This window comes from Girardinichthys multiradiatus, chromosome 17 (assembly GCF_021462225.1).
Source record: "Girardinichthys multiradiatus isolate DD_20200921_A chromosome 17, DD_fGirMul_XY1, whole genome shotgun sequence".
NCBI classification, from domain to species: Eukaryota; Metazoa; Chordata; class Actinopteri; order Cyprinodontiformes; family Goodeidae; genus Girardinichthys; species Girardinichthys multiradiatus.
The window spans coordinates 23,707,891-23,729,646 of NC_061809.1; the positions used below are offsets into that span (position 1 = coordinate 23,707,891).

The 21,756-nt window shown below is 38.2% G+C and overlaps 3 protein-coding genes and 1 long non-coding RNA gene across 6 annotated transcripts in view; 3 read left to right on the plus strand and 1 right to left on the minus strand.

Moving 5' to 3' along the window:
- Positions 1–1,367: 1,367 nt before the first annotated feature.
- myf6 (myogenic factor 6) lies at positions 1,368–4,699 on the plus strand. Of its 2 annotated transcripts, none has more exons than XM_047390093.1 (3): positions 1,368–1,904; positions 2,167–2,260; positions 4,339–4,699. In XM_047390093.1, the coding sequence occupies exons 1-3, from the start codon at positions 1,404–1,406 to the stop codon at positions 4,446–4,448; spliced, it is 705 nt and encodes a 234-aa protein (XP_047246049.1). In that variant the 5' UTR covers positions 1,368–1,403; the 3' UTR covers positions 4,449–4,699. The 2 variants fall into 2 exon arrangements, with proteins under 2 accessions (XP_047246049.1, XP_047246050.1); XM_047390094.1 differs by having other exon boundaries at positions 2,170–2,260.
- A 3,990-nt stretch (positions 4,700–8,689) lies between these two features.
- myf5 (myogenic factor 5) lies at positions 8,690–11,874 on the plus strand. Its single transcript, XM_047390101.1, has 3 exons — positions 8,690–9,551; positions 10,382–10,454; positions 10,641–11,874. Exons 1-3 carry the CDS (start codon positions 8,955–8,957, stop codon positions 10,835–10,837), a joined length of 867 nt encoding a protein of 288 aa, XP_047246057.1. The 5' UTR covers positions 8,690–8,954; the 3' UTR covers positions 10,838–11,874.
- A 474-nt stretch (positions 11,875–12,348) lies between these two features.
- Positions 12,349–21,756, plus strand: part of LOC124883092 — a 28,297-nt gene continuing 18,889 nt past the window's right edge. Inside the window, exon 1 of the long non-coding RNA XR_007042079.1 lies at positions 12,349–12,656. This is a non-coding gene — a long non-coding RNA (uncharacterized LOC124883092). The remainder of the gene's footprint in view (positions 12,657–21,756) is intronic.
- Positions 18,080–21,756, minus strand: part of lin7a (lin-7 homolog A (C. elegans)) — a 52,485-nt gene continuing 48,808 nt past the window's right edge. For both annotated transcript variants that reach the window (XM_047389997.1, XM_047389998.1), the window contains exon 6: positions 18,080–20,520. In XM_047389997.1, the coding sequence (XP_047245953.1) occupies positions 20,496–20,520 (25 nt within the window). In that variant the 3' untranslated portion in view covers positions 18,080–20,495. The remainder of the gene's footprint in view (positions 20,521–21,756) is intronic.

Here is a 21,756-nt window from a genome sequence, read left to right on the forward strand (position 1 = left end):
ATGTCCAAAATGTCCAAAGGCTTGAGCTCCTTTTGTACTCAGTTTTTTGTGGGGAATGACTAACAAGTTTTGAGCTTGAGAAAGAGAACAGAGAAAATAACAAAATGTTTAGTCAGATAATTAATATGCTTCAGGTAGAGTGTTGTACGTTAAGTGTGAGCAATTGTACTTAATTACAAAGTGTCAACTTCACATGAAGCCAGTGTCATGGATGTAAACATGAGTTTTGTGAGCTTGCTTGTTAGAACAGTTAAAATAAAAGTTTTATTTCCATTTTTATGTTATTTACCTGTACAGCCCTTTGGTTTGTTAAGCACTTTATAAATGATTTAATGATGCTGATCGCTTCTGTTTTGCTCAAAATGTTTAAGTAAAATTTTTACTAAATAATACCTGCGATGGGAAGTATGTAAAATAAAAATAACAATTGTCCCTGTATCGGACCTAAAGGGAACCCCTTAGGACAAAGAAACTAATGCAGGATAGAAAAACTGGTCTAATGCAGAGCCAGAAATACAAATGCCATTGACAAACTGTTGCCCAAAGTATTAGATGCTGCATTGAGATTGAACAGCACAAGCAGAACAATTTCCTGGGAATGGCAGCCAATACTCAATTGTTACACATTTAAAAGAGAAGTCTCAGTAGAATGCTGTGGCTGATGACCAGATTGAAAAGAATCAGAAATCTTCAGTTTGGCTAATGAAGATTTGAACCAGCCCCCTACTAATTTCCTTCTACATTTTACTAATGAATAGGACCTTTGAAATTGTCTGACAGTTGCAGGTTTAACTGGCAATAATTATATTTTCTTGTTTTTCATATTGGATCTATTTTAAGTTTTCATCATGTTCTCCTTGTCCCACCCTCTGTCCCTTCCCTAAATATGACTTTCAGGAGGTCCCCCTGGCTTTGTAAATGCAGTTAATTGTAATTGTAAATGAATTGTTAATTGTAATTGTATTTTTTTGCTAGTATAGCAAAATAAGCATAAATATATTTAATTCATAAAAAAGAAAGACATCATTTATTTTTCAAACCTGCCAACCCTTAAGCTGGTCCTATAAAATAAAGCTGAAGAGTGGAACAGACTTTGCACTGCTCTTTAGACATTAAATAGCACCACAATGAAGCAATTTTGTCCAGATGCATATAGTTATAGCACCTGTCATGAAATTTGAGAGGACTCTTTAATAGCTTCTGAATGCCTCAATGTGTATTTATTCTCAACACAAAGTGAATGTATAGCAAACACCCATTCAAAACTAATATGCTTGTTGCAGTGTGGCAGCCAGTGTTGGATAGAGTTTCACATTCTATATATAAGCCTGTTGACTGTGTCCCCGTTGCTCTATTTAAATGCCAGAGTTCCACTGTCAAAACAGAGAGACGGACGCAACAATATGATGGACCTTTTTGAGACCAGCACTTATCTGTTCAGTGATTTGCGTTATTTGGAGGAAGGGGACCATGGACCACTACAACACATGGACATTGCAGGGGTCTCTCCTCTGTACTCTAACAGCAATGACAGCCCGTTGTCCCCAGGCCAGGATAATGTCCCGTCGGAGACAGGGGGCGAAAGCAGCGGAGAGGAGCACGTGTTCGCTCCCCCAGGTCTCCAGGCGCACTGCGAGGGCCAGTGCCTCATGTGGGCCTGCAAGATCTGCAAGAGAAAGTCAGCACCAACAGACAGACGTAAGGCAGCCACGCTCCGGGAGAGGAGAAGGCTGAAGAAGATCAACGAAGCGTTTGAGGCGCTGAAAAAGAAGACTGTGGCCAATCCCAACCAGAGATTACCCAAGGTGGAAATTTTACGCAGCGCCATCAGCTACATCGAGAGGCTACAGGACCTGCTGCAAACTCTGGATGAGCAGGAGAAAATTCAAAAAGGAACTTCCACTGTAAGCTTTTATTGATTCACCCTCAGAGGAAACTCCTTCCTGTCCACTTGATGTTCTAAACATGTCTGAGAGTGTGGCTGGCGGACTCAAATGACTTTCAAATGACACCAGAGTCCTTGCTTGGATTTTAAATGTGTTTTTGTCCTTTTATTACTGCATATTATTTATTTAATTATTTGGGATTGGTGTCAACTTTTAGGAATACCATTTTTGTTTAAGAGCATGGGTTGCACGAGTAAAATATGTTTTTGTCTTGCTTCAGCAGCTTGCGAGCGATGAGCATCAATGGAAGAAATCCTCTGAGACCTGGCGGACCTCTACTGATCATTCCAATGCAGCAATGAACCAGAGAGAAGGTACATTTGTCAGCAAATTCTTGTAATTAGCAGTTAATGAACAAAATACAGCCACAACTGGCAATGTGCAGGTTTTCATCCCTTTCAGTCTTGACAAAGCTGACCACCATGACTATTTGCAGGCAGAAAGAGATACACAGAGCTAATTCAGAAGTGCTGTAACAGTGTTCGAGTTGCTCCAAACATAATAATCAAACATTTCCATGTTTTTGAAAAGGTGTTGCCACTTTACTGTTTTTCACACGTCAAAAAGTTGCTTAGCAAAATTGTATCATGTTTGCCTTTTACATGATTTGACTGACTGACCATGCAGAAGAGTCAGTGAGATTTGGAACAGCCATTGCACTGGAGAGTTCAACTTTTTTGAGCACTCTGAATTTTATTTCTGTATTTCATTTTACATTCTTTCTACCATAAGGTTCATTTGGATCATGTTTGTGCATGAGCACCTAATTCATTGCTATAGATACCAAGATTTTTGTCTCTAAAGGCATGTCTTATAGGCATAGAGGATGAAGGTATGTAGTGACACATTTTAAATTTGGTCATACCTGCTTTCTAATACTTTTATGTTTTAAGAACCATCTTTTATGTTTTTTGGTAAACTTGGAGCCCTATTAGCAAAATGACAATCTCAGTTGATGAGATGGGCTGATACAATATCATTGGATGGACACTGTCTAAATGGAATAAACATGATAACTAAACAATGATCTTGTGTAACGATCAAGTATAAAGTTTTAAAATCAACTGTCATAGCATGGGCTGACCTTGGCAGCACGTTTATGGCCTTAAGGTGTTTTATATTTAGAAGATTTGGGGGGTCCAGTCTGTTTAACTGGTAGCCCTGCTCTGGTATGTGGAATTTTTGCTAACTTACCTCTAAATTTCTGTGTATGCTGTAGGTAGGAACTGATTACTTTTTTACAGAAGCCCCAATGTACTGGCATAGTTACAGAGATTGATGATTGTGGACCTTCAGGAAGGAGGGTTTTGGTTAACTTTCAGCTGAACCTTACTCAAAATAAATTTCATTGAATAGGTTTAGAAAAGACAAAGATGCTTCATAAGTGAACAATATGAAACTGAAATGTCACTGTCTTTAGGCTAAATTTGGGCAGAACATATGGGCTAAAAAAATCCCCCATTTTAATGTGGTTTTCTTGTCTAAATACAGAAGAGAAAAAGCCAACCTGGATTAGCCATATAAAAGATGTCTGTATGGCTGGGGAGGTTTAGTGCTTGAAGGACTGCTCTTAGAGAAGATTTCTAATCAATAAGGGTCATGTATGGCGGACTGTGTGACAGTAAATTTGTTTACATTGGACAATTAGACCCATAATGTGCAGTACTCCCATTGCTGATCATGATAAAGACAAATGCTAAAGAGTACATATAAATCAATTGTTCAACCACTGTGCAAATTAATTAGAAGTTAATGATCCATGTTTAAGTGGAATTTGTGTCCGCTGATCGACTGACTTTGCTGTCAAACATGATTTGGTTGACAGAATGTCTTTTGAAAGCAAAAAAAAAATTAGTGCACCATGTAATGATGCATTTATTTTATGTTATTGAGCCAGTTTTAAAATCGACTGAAGTGTTGGACACTTGGTGACCCCAAAAAGCCTGTCTTTGCAGCAGTTCTCTTTCAGTGAACTTTGGAGAGTTTTATTCCTCTCCTTTACCATTCTTTTCATGGGCATGGCGACAAACTAAACTTTTAAATTATTGCGCTGATTGGAAATAGGACAAGTTTGTTGTTTCTTGTAGCCATTTCCTGACCTATATAGATCAGCACACATTTGTCTCTTTTTCCTCTACGGAACAAATATACTTAAATTAAACATTGAATTTTTGAAAATTTTTCATTGTCCCAGCAGCAAAAGTTTTATTTATTTTATGGTTTTTTGCAAATCTTTTACCAAGATGTGTGAAGGGAGCTGTAAGCAAACTTCCTTACTATCAATAATAGACCATTACAACCTCATTGCTTGGGTTTCTTGTCTTTTCTGATTTGAAGCACAGCTGTTGGTATAAAATAAACACTCGAGTGACTCACTTTTCTTTGCTTCCAGGGACCAGTGAGTCCTCTGCATCCTCCAGTCTCCTGCGTCTGTCCTCAATTGTGGACAGCATCACAAATGATGAGAAACTGAACTTCTCTGTGGAACCCTCAGGAAACTAAAATAGTCTGAAGTGTTTTGTTGTTTTATTATTTAAAATTTCCAGTATTTTGCTCAAATTATTCTTTGTGTAATGCATAATTTTAGTTTGCCCTTGCTTGTAACAGGAAAAAAATTGTACATATTTTATATTAATGTGGTTTATAAATGTATTTATTTTGTTTTCAAAGCCTACCAGACTGTGGAAGAACCTTTCTTTTTGAAAATTTGTACACGTAGCTCACCAGCAAGTAAAACATTTACTATGTTGTAAGTTGTTTGCAAAGTTTTTCTTTTTTACATGCATGCTTCTGAAGACTATCTCATTAATGATTTTGTTTCTCATAAAAATCATTCACAAAAGATATTTTTGTTTTGCAGCATGCCAGTATTTACCACTTGGTTGTTTATAAGGATAAGCAAACACAAGTAGTAAAAGATCTAGCACTTACACCAGCGTTCATGCCTATTAGAAGTCCATAAAATCTGTCGAAACTGCTCTGGAACAGTTCGCTGCCAGAGTGCTTGTCTTTGTTCACCAGCAGACCTGATCCCACAACTGTAATCCGAGTCTCCCCCAAACACCGCGTGCCTCCACACTCCTCCCCTATCACATGTTGGGAACACGGAAACTTGGGCTTCAAGCACGAGTGCAAACCCCAGTGGGTTAATACAGTTATTTTAGCCGTTAGGTCTTAATTCATCATCACTCGGATCTTCATCACATGACAAAGCGTTTACATGAAATGTGTGGCTCAATGCCAGTGGCTTGGAAATCCAATCGGTCCTGTTTGTCCTGTATCGACGGGACAGAGATGGGGGCAGGGTTTGTTCAATGCAGAGCTTGATGTCATGTTGCACAATGGCTCGCTCTGATCTCTACAGACGAGTCAAAGTGCTTGTTGACCTTTGGGATTCAGACAGATAAAGCCTCATGCAAAATGTCACAGCTGCTCATCAGGTCTGAGGACAAAAGACAGAAAAATAACATAAAATAAGTAAAAAAAAATAGCTGACTCCAGGTTTCCATTTACAGGAAGTTTGTTCAAACCATGCTTACATTTGAAGGTCATTGCCTTTGTAGAGATCTGTGTGTGTTGAGTAAGTGATTGAGGATGTCAGACTCTCATGAAAGCTTTTAGAGAGACGTTTGTAACTGAAGATGTGATGAGGCTTTTAAATTTTGCCACTTTTAAAACGTGTCTTTAAATAAAATCTTCATACCCCTATTATAGTAATGTTTAACTCAATATTTAAATTTTACAAACATCTTTACGTTTTAAAGTTGCCCTGCTGCAGTACCGAATTGAATCTGATTGAGAATATGTGAAAAAAGCTATAGATTAGGGTAATTGTAAGGATGGCTTCCAACCCCAAAGGCTTGGAGCTGATGATCAGAAATAAATCATGAAAATTCCAGTGGAATCGTGTAAAAAGCTGCATATAATTTTCTGTAATGCTAATAAGTATGCATGGAATATTAAAAAGGATAGAAATAAAATTTGAGTTGGCAATTTTAAAATGAAATTTAACTAATAAAAAAGGTTTGCAAAGGTTATACTCCTTTTACATAATTGTATTGTTTTTTTTATGTACATGTCATTTTCTATCAGAAACAAACTATTTACAAATATTAAAATAATACAATAATTATATTTATTTATCTCTAAATCCGAGAGTAGCATAAATTATCTTAGGTTTTTTTTCGTCTAAATTTCACCTAAAATGAACAGAGTTTCCACCTGAACTGCGCCGCTTCGGGTAATTGTACTGCTGACAGCTCGTAAGGATACAATGCGGATATTTCTCACAATGTGCCAAAGCGTTTGGCGAGCCCTGTTCTCTGGGAACCGTTCACACCTAAGAAAACACGCAGGATTCTCAGTCCCTGAACTGCAGTGAGAGCCTGTCCGAGGGGCCACAGCTGAAGAAGACATCGGCTCTTCTGCTGCTTGTTTAACCACTCAGAGGATCAAAGGCTGCTTTACAGGCTGAGAACGACGTCGTCAATGAGAAAACCTGCTTAATTGAGCTCCGGGGCTTGATTGGCGCAGCACATGGCGCAGTTTTGGATGCAGAGAGGGAGATTATGCTGGCGCACAGACCCAGTGATGTGATCTCTGTCCTAGACTGATCTCTTGGGAACTCTCTGAGGTTGCTTTTCTGTTGTTCTCAAGGGTCAAAGGCAGAGTTAAGTGAGGGGCAGGAGGTGATCTTTTATGTCCCACCTCCCTCACGTCTGAAAACCTTATTTCCTCAAAAACGATCTAACTGAAAACATGGTTGGACCTTCTCTTAGCCCATTTTAATTTTTTTAATCTGCTGTTGCATTTAAATGACACTACTCTAAGGATTTATGAATGGAGTAGCCTAATGCTTGCGGAAAAGAGGAGGAAAATGTTTAAGAAAGACACAATACAATTATGCCCAGGGTTATTTTCCATGCAGTTTAAAGTCCGAAAAGAGAAACTGAAAAAAAAAAGAAACACAACATTTTGAGTGGCAACACCATTTGTTTGGCAGTGAGTAGAGAGAAGCGTGCTGCCAAACCCTGCAAATTGGAGCGCTTCTCATGGCAGGATGTTGAAGGAAAGTTCGGGCAACTCAGAGCACTCAGCTTCCAGGTCTGATCCCTCCTCCTCCTGTTATAGCATTCCGCCTTTCATCAGCTCTGATTTTTGAAACACTGACTTCACAGACTAATGACAATGATATGGTGTCATCACCAACAGACAACTCTAAGGCAAGGTCAGGCAGGAGAAAGTCAGATCATAGTTTCCTTTGCTTTATATAAGAGCAAATATAAAAAAGAATTAGAGAATGAGACTCACAACACAGCATTTACATCTTAATGATTTCATACGGAAGATAATGTTAAGAAATCCAATTATGAACAAAGCATGTTTTCCATTGTGGAGAATATTTTGTTCCAATACACCATTTTCCCAGAACGGTTGTAACATAAAATAGTTTCATGCAAAAGGCAGCCAGAATCCTGAGAGTTACAATTAATGAAGTTTTAATGAGCTTGTGCTCACTCAGTAATCTCAGTGTTCTTTTCTCTGCAGTTTTGTTAAAATCAACTTTTAATCTCTTCATGCACCTATAAGATGAGACTAATCGCAACCATTTAAGTTGGTTTCTTTTTGCCTGAAAACATAACTGAGTGCAGCAGCAGAAGATCTCAAAGGTGTATGAATAGTGTGTGTATTTTTTCCTGTGTTAGTTATCCTCTTCAAGCAAAGCTTTCAGATGCTGAAATTTCCTTTGCAGTAACAGTTGGTTTAACTTGAAGTTAAAGAGATATCTACTTTCAGTGTATCCTTTCATGCATTTAAAATAAAGGATACAACTAATAACAGTTTTTATTGAAAAAGAAATTGATTTTAATAACTTCACATTATTAGAACATTGTTAAGGTACTTCAAAGAACAGGTTCATATTAACTTTTCTTTCATTACAAGATTACAGATAAGATAGGAGGCAAAAAAGGACTTATGTGGGTATATGTTGTCATTTGCAAACAGGTCTTACAATAACTGTGACAAAATCAATCTACTCTTTAATGTGATAAAGTGGACTTATAGCTATATATTGTAATAAGAACAACTAGTCCACTGAAATGGTCAGATTTGAGTTCAAAAAGAATCTTCTGGAATCTTCCAGCAAAAGAAATGAGAGTTGTTTGTGTCAAGAATAAAAACATAAAGTTGTCAAACAGGGACCTGAGATCCTAAGATTTTCAAACAAAAACAGCTCTGCATTTAAAGCCCATTAAACTGTTGTTCATCCACTTGAATAAAAATAATTGCACCGTTATGACCATCTGTCGGGTGCTGTAACTTGGTGCTTAACTTGCGTCATTACCTTTTAATGGGTAAAATTTGGTCCACAGAGCTGGGATGCATAGTGGTGTCATTACTTTTAGTGAGCTTTGACAAACAGGAGTGAGCTCTCTTATGCAGCACCTTAAATGATGGGATTGGGCATTTAGACAGGGTCTGCTGTTGTTTTGTGAATTTGCAGGGGCTTGAAATGTTACACCTTCCTTTGCAGCTGGGCTGCATCTGCAACGCTGTTGTCTCCGCGGTAACAATTGGCCAGCATACTGCTGCAAGTGGTGACCCTGCTTTGCTGCACAGTTTGATCGAACAGACTGAGCTCTCGGTCGTCTTAATGTCTTCATAGCTAAGTGTGGCTGTAAGGTATAACAAGATGTCTCAAGGCTACCTACAGATTAGCTAAACCAAATAAATCCCCCAAAACACTTTCACCCTTTCAAACAGGCCATGCGACAAATATTCATCCACACCTTTGAAAGCTGCATGTCCGGTGTTCACTGTGCCCTCACAGAAGCAGAGCTGGAGAAAATGGGGATGAGTGGGAAAACACCAGTAGGTGCGGATGTGGGAAACTCTGTAGGGTACTGGGGGGTGAGGTGGTGGTAGGGATGAAGCAGGGAGGGAACTGAACTAACTCCAGCCTGCCTTCTGGCTGGGCCAATGGGCCATGGTAATTAGAGCTGGCCAATGTGGGCCCTGGGCTTTGGCCTGGGGGCATATAAGGGGGGCCCTGGGGCAACAGACCCCTCATATCACTCAGAGGTCTCCCCTCTTTCACCCAGTAACTTTATCCTCCTTCGTTCTATTCTGGCGTCTTTTCTTTACCAAGCCATGGATGTCTTCTCTCCATCCCAGCTCTACTATGACAGAGCTTGTGCTTCTTCTCCAGACAGCCTCGACTTTGGCACCAGCATGGAGATCACAGGCTCCGAGGAAGATGAGCACATCAGGATCCCTGGGGCCCCTCACCAGCCTGGACACTGTCTCCAGTGGGCCTGCAAGGCCTGCAAACGCAAATCCAGCTTTGTGGACCGCAGGCGGGCTGCCACTATGCGGGAGCGTCGGCGGCTGAAGAAAGTAAACCATGCTTTTGAGGCTTTGAGGCGCTGCACCACAGCCAACCCCAGCCAGCGCCTTCCCAAGGTGGAGATCCTGCGCAATGCCATCCAGTACATTGAGAGTCTGCAGGAACTGCTTCGAGAGCAGGTGGAGAGCTTTTACGGCCTACCTGGAGAGAGCAGTTCTGAGCCAGGCAGTCCACTGTCCAGCTGCTCTGACAGTATGGTAAGATCTCTCACCTATATGTTCATGGGGGTTAGTTGTGGCTGTAAAGCCAAAAGATATTCAGTTAAGAAAAGCCTTGAGTGAAAATTGTGGTGTTGCAGCAGATATGCAAGATCTCATTACCCGGCTAGTTCTAATCTGGAAAGCAACTAAGATTTTCTCATAGTAATTGCTTCTGGACCTCAATTTCCAGGATCTTCCTTATAGGTTATACTCTTATAATACCTCAATGCAAAACCTATTGTGCAGGCTTTTTTCTGTTTTTGTCCCTGAGCTTTTATTACCAATTCTGTTCAGTTTTACACTGAATCTGACCATGTATCAGATTATAAAAAATAACACATTGGACTAATGACTTTCCCACCACCGAACACTTTATGGCCCCAATAAACCAAACTAAATCCACCTTACTGAAGTCTGGCAGCAAAACCCAGGCGCTTTACCCCGCATTCCATCCTGACTGCATGTATCTGCACCACTGCCAGGATTTTCTGCAGATTTACTTAGAGAAAGTGTCATCTTGCACAAACCGGTGTTGCTTCCACTGATACAATTGATTCGCCACACTTGAAAACGGGCAGGGGAGGGGGGAGTTTACCCTGGCTACTTTAACTTCAAGGTGGACGTGAAATAAAGAAGCCCAATAATGCTGGAATTTAGGATTTATTGGCCCGTCCAGAATATGATGAAGGGTAGTGGCTGTTTTTGTACTTTTTCTGCCTAATCCTAATCAGCATTTCTCTATGCAACAATAACATATGACATCAGTCTACTTTTGTAAGGTATTTGTTGGAGTTCAAGGGTAAATTTGATTTCTTGTGTTCTTGCAGGCTGGAAGCAACAGTCCAGTGTGGCAACACCTAAATGCAAACTACAGTAATGGCTTTTCATTTACAAAGAATGGTAAGAGCTTATTGCTTTAAAAGACTGTTATCTGTTTCATTAATTAAAATAGATGACAAAAGCAGATAGATGACTTTTCATTATTAAAAGTGTTAGATATTTCTTTGGCAACCTCCTAAAATAACCTGTGAGCTAAAATGATTTTTCCATAAGTTAGTAACGCTTGTGTTTTTGTTCATTTTTCAGACAGTTTGGATGACAAAGCCCTTGGCGCCTCCAGTTTGGAGTGCCTGTCCAGCATCGTGGACCGCCTGTCTTCAGCAGAGTCCGGCTGTGGACCGGCCACTCTGAGGCACCTGCCTACCTTCTCCCCTGGTAGCTCCGAGTCGCAGCCCTGCACGCCAGAGAGCCCAGGATCCAGGCCCATCTACCACGTCCTGTGAAGAAAAACCCATGCTTTGATGTGGATAGATTGCCACATCAGTTTTTTTCAGACACCAGCTGCTTTTGTTACAAAATTATAGTAAGAAGAGGTTTTTGTGCAAAGCAGACGAGGACAGCAAAATCTTTGTATTTGTAAATATTTGTAAAAATGTAATATAACACCAATTTATTCTACATGAACTATAATACCCAATGTGACATATTTAATGTAATGATGCATTATTCAATTTTAAAATGATATTTAAACAGCACAGTAATGTTCTTTTTTCGCTACATAATTTTATGTTTATTAAATATTTTGTTTAATCGTTTAAGGGGTTTTAGGTTTTCTATGAAATATATATTCATGTTGAGCAATATTATCAAAGTAGGAGCAATACTATTATATCTTTTTTTGTGTGTGATTATCAGTCCTGATTTAGTATGTCTGCAAATTTGTTGTTTGAAAGTTGAACTAATTTCCATTTCTTATTAAAAAAAAATCTAAAATGCTCAGATTGAGTAACAGATTTGGACCTAACCACAGATACTGTGGCAAATTGAAGGACCTGGTTTATTTATTATGTAGTACAGACATAATACGTTCCAGATAGTCTCCGCTGTCTCCAGCTAACAAGGTTTTAGGATCCCTTTCGAGGTCAGCTGATACCATTTGTCATTTTGTGCTAATCACTCATGTGGCCATTTGTGTGCGAATCACCATTAAAACCATGATTTAATTCCTGAAAAATAAGAAAAATGGCCCTTCCACCAGTGAATTAAGGAAACAAAAGGAAATGTCCTATTACTTTTAAGGTGCTGGTGTGGATTTCTGCATTTTGTGTACCTGTTTGCTCTCTCTAAGCAAATGTGAGTCATCATTAGCACCCCTCATTATACCACCAACACTAGTGTGGAGAACAGATGGCCTCTAATGGTGCTTATCGGGTGAGTGAGGAAAGGAAGGGGTCAGTGTTTTAGATTGTGCTGCAAGTATGCTGTAATTTTACTAAATGCACCACTGACAAATTTAAAATAAAACTTTTGGTTCCTTAAATATGCTTTTTGCTTCTGTTCATTTGCTAATTTGGTACTGAAAACAAGAAGAGCAGAAAAAAATCATGCACTGTTACACCCCTTATTTAAATTTAAAACACTGGACACAACTACAGGATTAAAATAGAACTGCATGTAAATGTAGAACTTTGTATCAAGTTTGACTTGAAAATATTGCTCATAATACTAACAAAATATTGTTGAATTTACAACTTCTTCCGCACTTAAAAATTCTTAAAAGAAAACCTCCAATATTTTATTGCAGAAGTATAATCTCAGAAGCATGAAAACTAGGAAAATGAAAGGCTGTCAATGAGGAAAAAGCCCATCTTAACAACCCTTTCTTAAAACAAAATTACAGATGCCACATTAATTTTTAGATCATCTACCTTCATCTAACAGGAAGTCATAGATTATGAATTAAAACGCCCTAGATAAGTAAAGTGCTTCAGTCAGGAATTGTTGGGGCTGCCAATGACAGCTTAAATATTATTCAAATAATAAAAACAAGTTAATAGTGGATTTGTAAAGCATGGCTTTTATTTAGGATTTTACAAGTCTTTACCAGGGTGCCAATATAGAACTCAACACACCTGAATATCATAATTAGATCATTAGCAGGACTCTGTAGAACTTGAGTACATGAGGAGATAATTCAGCTATTTGATTCAGGTGTGTTGGACTCACTGAAGAAAATACAAGTTGCATGACATCGCAACTTGAGGACTGGAGTTTGACATCTGTGGTCAAAGCACAGTGGTTGAAAACTACAAAGATGTACAAGTAAGTCCATGCTTGTGAGTTCCAAGTCTGTGACGTTAGAAGTCCTTGCTACAACCCTAAACCTTAGCTCTGTCCACAGATTCTCTATCTGTGGAGTCAGAATCAGTTAAGCTGGGTGCTTGGGCTGGGCTTCTCCAAAATTTTAATATTACTTTCAGACAAAAGAAAATTGATCAAATTAAATATTTTTTTTGTCACATCTAAATCTGCCAAGGGTATGAATAAGTTTTGGTTTAACTGATTCTGATTCAGCCTGGGTCTAAAACAAAGGCAGGAATTTAATTTCTCTCAGAGCCAGTGTGTCTTCTGCGTTTCTTTGGATTTGGTTATCAATTTTAATTGTTCCTGTAGTTAGTAAGTTAATTTCAGTTTTATTTAATCAGAAATTTCTTTAGTTGTAAAGGGAAACCTGGCATAACTAGCAGCCATTAATTACCTATAACGAGGAAGAATCTACATTCAAAACTTCTTTAAAAAAAAGATGAAATGAGAGAGCTTTTCAAACAGTCTTTTCATGCTCTTAGTTTTTTATTAAAGTGAAAAATGAGAAATGTGGGACACAGAAAAGCCCAAAATAAATTCACTCTGTGACGCTTTTTTTTTGTAGTGGTAAATATGAGACTTTGAATTTACATGCTTTTTCACGAGGAGGGACTGCTTCAAATCAACGGGTCATGTTTCTCAATATCTCCTTAGATAACTTTAACAACTGGCGCTATACTATCAGCTTCATTTGACTGTATTGTATTATAATTTGGATTAAACTGGATTGTTTGATCTGGATCTATTTAAATGGTTTGGAGTTGTTTGAACTGGGATGATTTATTATACAGTGCATTCCTATTTAATCATATATATGAATTATATTTGTTTTTTAAACACTGTTTTTTTTATTTTTCAAGAATGCAGATCTGTAGATGAGATAGAAATTAAGAGCAGATCTTCCTGAATAAAAGCAGCAAATGTAAATGCAATGGAAAAGTATATACAGTGTGATTGAATATTTTTAATATTTTGAAATTGTACTTTTTAAAACCGCTTCTCTGATGCTGTTTTCAGTGTTAGTGGTTCCACCTATTAGTTTGATTTTCATGTTCCCGTTTACAGAATGTTTCCCCCTATTTGACAACCCCAGTTTGAATGAACGAGGACTGAAATTCCATTTAAGCTTGCTAAATGCTCTACAAATCCACCCCTGCCACTGAGCAGACAGGCTTTTATTTCTCTATTATCAAATGCAGATTTCTGTTCTCCGTTGGTGAACAGATACGAGTTCAACAGTGCCTGAAGGCAAGCACAATCGGTGTAACAGGGCTCCCTTGCTGCTGCTGTGTTGCTATGAAACATTCCAACAGGGGCTTGTTTTATGCAGGCCTAAAGAGTCAGCTCTAACTATCCTCAGAGTTCACCGGAGGGTTGTAGGATGAAAATTTTGAGAACAGTAACGTTTGTCACCTCTGTTATCTATTGAATATCTGAGTAAAAAAAGAAAAACACGTTTTTTGTGTGTTGTCATTGTAGTACTCTGTGACACCACAAGAGTGAGGTGTTTCATGTACATCACACATCAATGCATGACTAGTCATATTTAACTCATGGAGTCTAGCAGAGAGCTGCTAAAGAATGCACAGCATGTTCTTATGTTTGATGGGGAACTGGAAACCAGTTAAGGTCTTTTGAGAGTTTCATCTGCTTTAAGGCTATTTTAGAAAGAACCTGCAAACAGAGAAGGATAGGTGAGGCAGCAGCTTGAACCCAGATGCTTTCTTACAGTGAATAAAAAGATGGTCAAAAGTTCTACGTGCATTTGTTTGCACAATTGTATGTAATAATGACCATCATAGGAATGTGTGACCATCATCCTGTATAGAAAGGGGACAGGTTCTGTGTCCCAGAGATGAATGTGTTTTGGTGCAAAATGTGTGCGAGGATCATGGTCAGTAGGTATTTGTGTTTTTGGATCTCATTTGGCTTTTTCTTATTATTTTGGGTTAAATTCTCAATTTAGTATTAATTCTTAGTTTCAATTTTTATTTTATGCTATTGTGCCCAATCTGTATGTTTACGTTCTTCATCAGCTGCATTGCATTCTTCTGATTTTTCAAACCTCATTCAATCATTAACCTCTGCAGAAGTCAGTTTCCTGACCTCTTCGTCAGATTCTTTTGTTGTCCCTAGACTATTTCCTCCATGTTGGCTTTCCTGTGCTCCAGTTGCTTTCCTGTTCTAGTCATTCTCAGATCTCTCATGTTAGTTTCTTTAGTTGTTTTACGTTTTTTCTTTAATGAAATTCCTTCATCATCAACATAAGGCTATCTTTTCATGTCTACGCCTGGGTCCATCTCCACCATTACAATACAGGTCCTTCTCAAAATATTAGCATATTGTGATAAAGTTCATTATTTTCCATAATGTCATGATGAAAATTTAACATTCATATATTTTAGATTCATTGCACACTAATTGAAATATTTCAGGTCTTTTATTGTCTTAATACGGATGATTTTGGCATACAGCTCATGAAAACCCAAAATTCCTATCTCACAAAATTAGCATATCATTAAAAGGGTCTCTAAACGAGCTATAAACCTAATCATCTGAATCAACGAGTTAACTCTAAACACCTGCAAAAGATTCCTGAGGCCTTTAAAACTCCCAGCCTGGTTCATCACTCAAAACCCCAATCATGGGTAAGACTGCCGACCTGACTGCTGTCCAGAAGGTCACTATTGACACCCTCAAGCAAGAGGGTAAGACACAGAAAGAAATTTCTGAACGAATAGGCTGTTCCCAGAGTGCTGTATCAAGGCACCTCAGTGGGAAGTCTGTGGGAAGGAAAAAGTGTGGCAGAAAATGCTGCACAACGAGAAGAGGTGACCGGATCCTGAGGAAGATTGTGGAGAAGGGCCGATTCCAGACCTTGGGGGACCTGCGGAAGCAGTGGACTGAGTCTGGAGTAGAAACATCCAGAGCCACCGTGCACAGGCATGTGCAGGAAATGGTCTACAGGTGCCGCATTCCCCAGGTCAAGCCACTTTTGAACCAGAAACAGCGGCAGAAGCGCCTGACCTGGGCTACAGAGAAGCAGCACTGGACTGTTGCTCAGTGGTCCAAAGTACTTTTTTCAGATGAAAGCAAATTCTGCATGTCATTCGGAAATCAAGGTGCCAGAGTCTGGAGGAAGACTGGGGAGAAGGAAATGCCAAAATGCCAGAAGTCCAGTGTCAAGTACCCACAGTCAGTGATGGTCTGGGGTGCCGTGTCAGCTGCTGGTGTTGGTCCACTGTGTTTTATCAAGGGCAGGGTCAATGCAGCTAGCTATCAGGAGATTTTGGAGCACTTCATGCTTTCATCTGCTGAAAAGCTTTATGGAGATGAAGATTTCATTTTTCAGCACGACCTGGCACCTGCTCACAGTGCCAAAACCACTGGTAAATGGTTTACTGACCATGGTATCACTGTGCTCAATTGGCCTGCCAACTCTCCTGACCTGAACCCCATAGAGAATCTGTGGGATATTGTGAAGAGAACGTTGAGAGACTCAAGACCCAACACTCTGGATGAGCTAAAGGCCGCTATCGAAGCATCCTGGGCCTCCATAAGACCTCAGCAGTGCCACAGGCTGATTGCCTCCATGCCACGCCGCATTGAAGCAGTCATTTCTGCAAAAGGATTCCCGACCAAGTATTGAGTGCATAACTGTACATGATTATTTGAAGGTTGACGTTTTTTGTATTAAAAACACTTTTCTTTTATTGGTCGGATGAAATATGCTAATTTTGTGAGATAGGAATTTTGGGTTTTCATGAGCTGTATGCCAAAATCATCCGTATTAAGACAATAAAAGACCTGAAATATATCAGTTAGTGTGCAATGAATCTAAAATATATGAATGTTAAATTTTCATCATGACATTATGGAAAATAATGAACTTTATCACAATATGCTAATATTTTGAGAAGGACCTGTAGAATTCCAGAACAGAAAAACTGAAGCAAAAGATTTTGTGAAAATGCCGGCTGAAGCTGGGAAAGGAGTGTTATTATTCACAGGATAGTCCTGTTAAGACATGGGCTGAAAGGCCACAAAGCTAAGAACAAACCATTACTAGATAAAGCAACATAAAATGACAGAGTACAGTTTGCGAATGCTCTCAGGGACTAAAACCTTAGATCTTAGTCTTATGGAACTAAAATTAAAGTGATTGGCCGTAATGATCATTGCATGCGAAGGGAAAACTGAGAAGCTTGAGAGCCTGAAAGCACCATCCCAAAATATAATGTATGTGGGTAAAAGTATTATGTTTTTTGGGTGTTTTTACTGCAGGAGAGACTGGTGCACTTTACAAAATAGATGGCCTAATGAGGAAAGAACATTAAATGGAAAAGGAAAGCGGCATCTCCATGCATCAGTCAGAAAGTTAAAGATTGAGCACAAATGGGTCTCCCAAACAGATAATGACCCTAAGCATACTGTCAAATTAGGAACAAAGTGGACAACAAAGCCAGTGTTTTGGAGTGGTCTCCACAAAACCCTGATCTCAGCTCCATAGAGAATATGTGGGCAGAGCTGAAAGGATCTGTGTGACCATGATGGCCCACAAACCTGGTTCAATTCTACCAGTTCTTTCAGGAAGAATGGGCCAAAATGTCAGCAAAATATTGTTGAAGGAAACCCAAAACAACTGACCCAATTCCTACATTTTAAAAGGCCATTCTAACAAATACTGAGGAAATGTGGAAAAACTTCTTTTGAATTTTTAAAGAAAACTAAAATCTTTAAAAAAAAATGTGGTTTTTGTAGTGTAATTAAATATCTGGTTTTAATTGTATGCGATTAATGTAGAACTTTCTTTTTATATCAGCAGAAATAAAAAGCAACAAAGAAATCAATATTTTTTCCAGCTTTTTTTTTAGCTTCTTCCAATTTCATCAAAGCTATTTGCTTTGATAATTGGTTCAACACCATCTTTCTATGTCGCTTTGATTGAGCCTGAAGCAAAGACTTCTAATTTGCCATTTTATCAACAATTTATACCTCTCTTTACAAATTTCCTCCATGAAGTTTCTTAGTGCCACGTCCTGGAAGCATTTCCAAAGTTTCATGGCTGTAATACATTTTGATAAGATCCCACACTGTCCAAACTAACATTTCAAGGCCTTTGTTGATGCCATTCCAGTACCTTTAACCTTTGTTCTTCCTTCATAACATCTCTGACACTTTTACCATAGTTAGAAAGTATAAACATGTATCTGTTTTATTTAGATCAGAGGAAAATCAAAACAGGAAAACTAAACTCACAAAATCTGTTGTTTTTGTAAGTTTAGGGTGTTTTTATTGAAGTACATAAAATATTTAATTATTGCATTTAAAAAAACTAAATGTGTGACGTGATGGAAAGGACAACAAAGCAGTACACTGTACACAAGGACATAGATTTATTTATACAAATATAATATGTATAACAATTGCATATGGACAGTTTGTATTTTTCAGTCATCTTTATGATACAGGCTCATTCTTTTAAAGTGTAAATCAATTACGAAAAAGTATCAGTGTTTTAAAGATACAAAAATTTAATTTAACAATTTTTTTCATATTTTTGGGAGTGATTTGGGGACAAATATATTTTAGTCAAATATAAAACCATTAAATGTTACTATAAAGCATTAAGGTCACTTAAGACCTCATTGCTTTGGGGAATGCTCTTGTTGTATGTTGCCGTGTTACTCATGAAGGTAGATCTGCAATATTTTACAGTTCAGGTCAGAGGTTTGCATACACGCATCATATGCTTTAACATCTTATTTTTTTTGGATTTTTACTGATTTATTTTAACCAGTGTTATTTTAGGGGTAGATCATGAAAGGGACAACTTTGATCAATTTTAAGTACAAGAAATGAGTTCAGAAGAGTCAATGCTTTAAGAGTGTCAGTCCAAAGGATCAATGTTAGCTTGCTCTATGCAGTAAAAAAACAATTTTAATATGTGATCTATGTCCAATTGGAGCAACTTTGTTAGAATCAACAACAGCAATCTAGGGGTCTGGCCATCAAACTGTAAGATGCTGAAATCCCATTGTCACTACCTACAGAGAAGCAAGTTTAAAATCTACGTAGACTCAGAGTCGAACAAGGAACAAGCTCTGAAACAAATTAAGACACCTTCTGATATTTGATAACAGGCCAAGAAATTATCATGTAGAGGGGGTGTTTTGCTGCCCGCGATGCTTGTGCTCAAAGTTTGGCAGAAATTATGAAATATAACGACCTTTGCAAACATTTGACCTCAACACTATTTAAAATATGTGTCAGTAAGAAGTAATGCACAATGAGTGTAAAGTATGTTTTGAAGATTCAAGGATTTCAATCCCCAGAACCATGAACCAATAGTCAGGCATGGTGGTGGCGGCATCGTTCTGAGGGACTGTTATGCTGCCAGCATTACTTGTGAGTTAAACAAAGTAATGAAGAATTACCTACAATAAACAGATTGACTGACACAGTTTGATTCTTTAACAGGACAATAACTTCCAACACATATCAAAGCTGTTTTAAACTGGACAGTGGCAGCTGATATTAAGTTTACAGAACAGCGCTGAAAAGTTGGGTCGATGTAAAAAAATAACCAATTCAAATACACCAATTCTATCAATAAAAGTTGTCAAATCTATAGTCAGAACTCAGCCAGAGGCATGCTAATGGCTAAGTGTGGTTGAGATGCATTTTGCTAAAGGACAATTAAATATTAGTGTGGATGTATTTACATACATATTTAAGCCCATGTATATAATTTTTAAACCTTTTGGATTAAATTTAAACTCTGCAGTCAATGCTTTTTCATGAGATAAATGCTGAACCTTCCAATGTCTCACTCATGATTGTTAAAAAAAGAGAAAAAAACACATCCCGATCTATGCACTAATATTACACAACAAACATGTGTTAATAATAATCTGTATGTTTGAAAAAGAATATATCTGAAATGCTAAAACTTTTCTTTAGATCTCTAATCTACAATTTTCCGAAAAATAAGGATAATTCTACAATATTCTATGTGATCGGATGACATTCTGTTTATCTGTCGGGAACAGATGTTTGAAATAATCTCTTTGTGACATATAATCTAGATAGATTTCAGGTGGGATTATTGATTTAAAGTTTTTTATTGCACAATAATTGTACATGTTGCCAGTAAACCAACCTTAATCTCTTCAAACGGTACAGAGAATTTGAACTCGGAAGCTGCCTTACAGTAACAGGACTATGTTTGCTTTACTGTGTTTTCAATCACACAATAACTTTGTGTTCTTATTTATGAACTGAACCAAAAATGTCTTATTGCTAAAACTACAAGATATAAAATCTGCTGTTGCTACAGTATAGAAGGTAAAAAACAGTTTATCGAAAAACAGGACAAGAAATCATTTATATGAGACACAAGCACCAGAATTGAGGAGTTGATAGAAACACCACGGTACAAATGATATCTATGGCAAAATGGCAGAAGCTCTACTGCATCTTGGATGGAAGTATTAAAAATGAATAACAGGCAAAATAATTAACGAGAAACACAAGAAAAGGGAGCTTTTAAAAATCCACAACAGGGGAACAGAAAACTATAAAAAGGGAGTATAAAGTTAAACTGGACAACTTTCAATATGTTCTTCAAAGCACCAGTTTTACACCAAATTCTCTCTTTGCTCAGTAATCGGTGGTTCACTGGAAGGGAGAAACAGGAGGTCAAGAGAGTCTTATTGTCGATTTCCTCCACTACAAAGAGATTCCTTTGGGATCCTCCGCATGTAGGTGATCTTTGAGATCCATCCTTTAGTGCTTTTATTTCTTTTTCTTCTGGAACAACCTGTGGATCACAAAACAAACACAAAAAAACAAGACAAGCTGAGAGCCACGACTTCACACTTGCAGATTCCTCTAACCTTCACCCCAAAGCATGCAAAACAGTGGCTTATGTTGCACTCCTTTCTTATTGTTTGGCGTCAGCTTGGCTGCTGAAGCAAAACTCTGTGGTCGATAAAACAGGATCTCATTTCAGATCACTGTCTGTAACTCCACTGCAACGCCGTGTTACAAGTTCCCAAATACCTTCCAAACAGGCATTGTGCCAAGTTTAAGACAGCAGATGCGCTTCAGGGACTTGGTATCACAAGAGAAAGGCCACAGAGAACCTGGATGTTTGCCTGCCCCCGACATATCAAACAAACTCTTGAAAAATTGGAGATGGCTTTGCAGAATTAGGCACTGCATGACATGATTTTTCTCCCTGCTCTCATTATTGTCCGGAGCATCAAAGAATTTTGAGGGTTTTGATGGTTTTTTCAAGGTTTTTTCAAGGAAAATTCCTGTAGTTTGACTAAAAGTTCAGAGCAATGTTCTAGCTTGCCAGGGCATTTATACCAAGTATTTCTCATATAGTCATGGCGCAATCACAACCTTGAATCATCTTACTGGAATTCTATGTAATAGACCATCCAAGCTTCTTCTCTCCATCCGATCTTGTTCGCTCGTCTTCTGTGAGGAAACAACCCCGTTTCTGCTCTCATCATTGTTTTTATAGAGCTTGATGCCTTCACCGGTCAGGCCCTTATTAGGCTTCTTAGTTATTGCGCAACCTATTCAGCTCAGCTTCTTGATTATTGCTCAATACTTTCGTCATGGTCATTGTGACCCACTGATTCTGCTTCTCAGCCTAGGAGATGCCAAAAATAGCCACGCTGGTCTGTAGTCGCATCCTCCCGTTGCTGTCAGCATGCAGCTGCTCTCGTCACTCCTTGTCATCCTCCAGTTCTTTCCCTAATCTGCTCAGTTTTAAACTTTACACAGTATTACACATTTCATTATTCAGCTTTCAGCATTCACTTTAAAACACTGTTGCAAAACCATCACTTCATTCTTTTTATTCATGCTTTACAAATGATTAATGTTATATTTCTTTCATATATAGCTGATTGAGAATGTCAAACCTTAATGTTTTTCCTCTAATTCTCAGTTCTTAACCACATTTCAATCATACATCTTTTAACTTGTTAATCAAAGACTATTAATTTTATTCAATACATGTGAAAGAATATAAAATCAT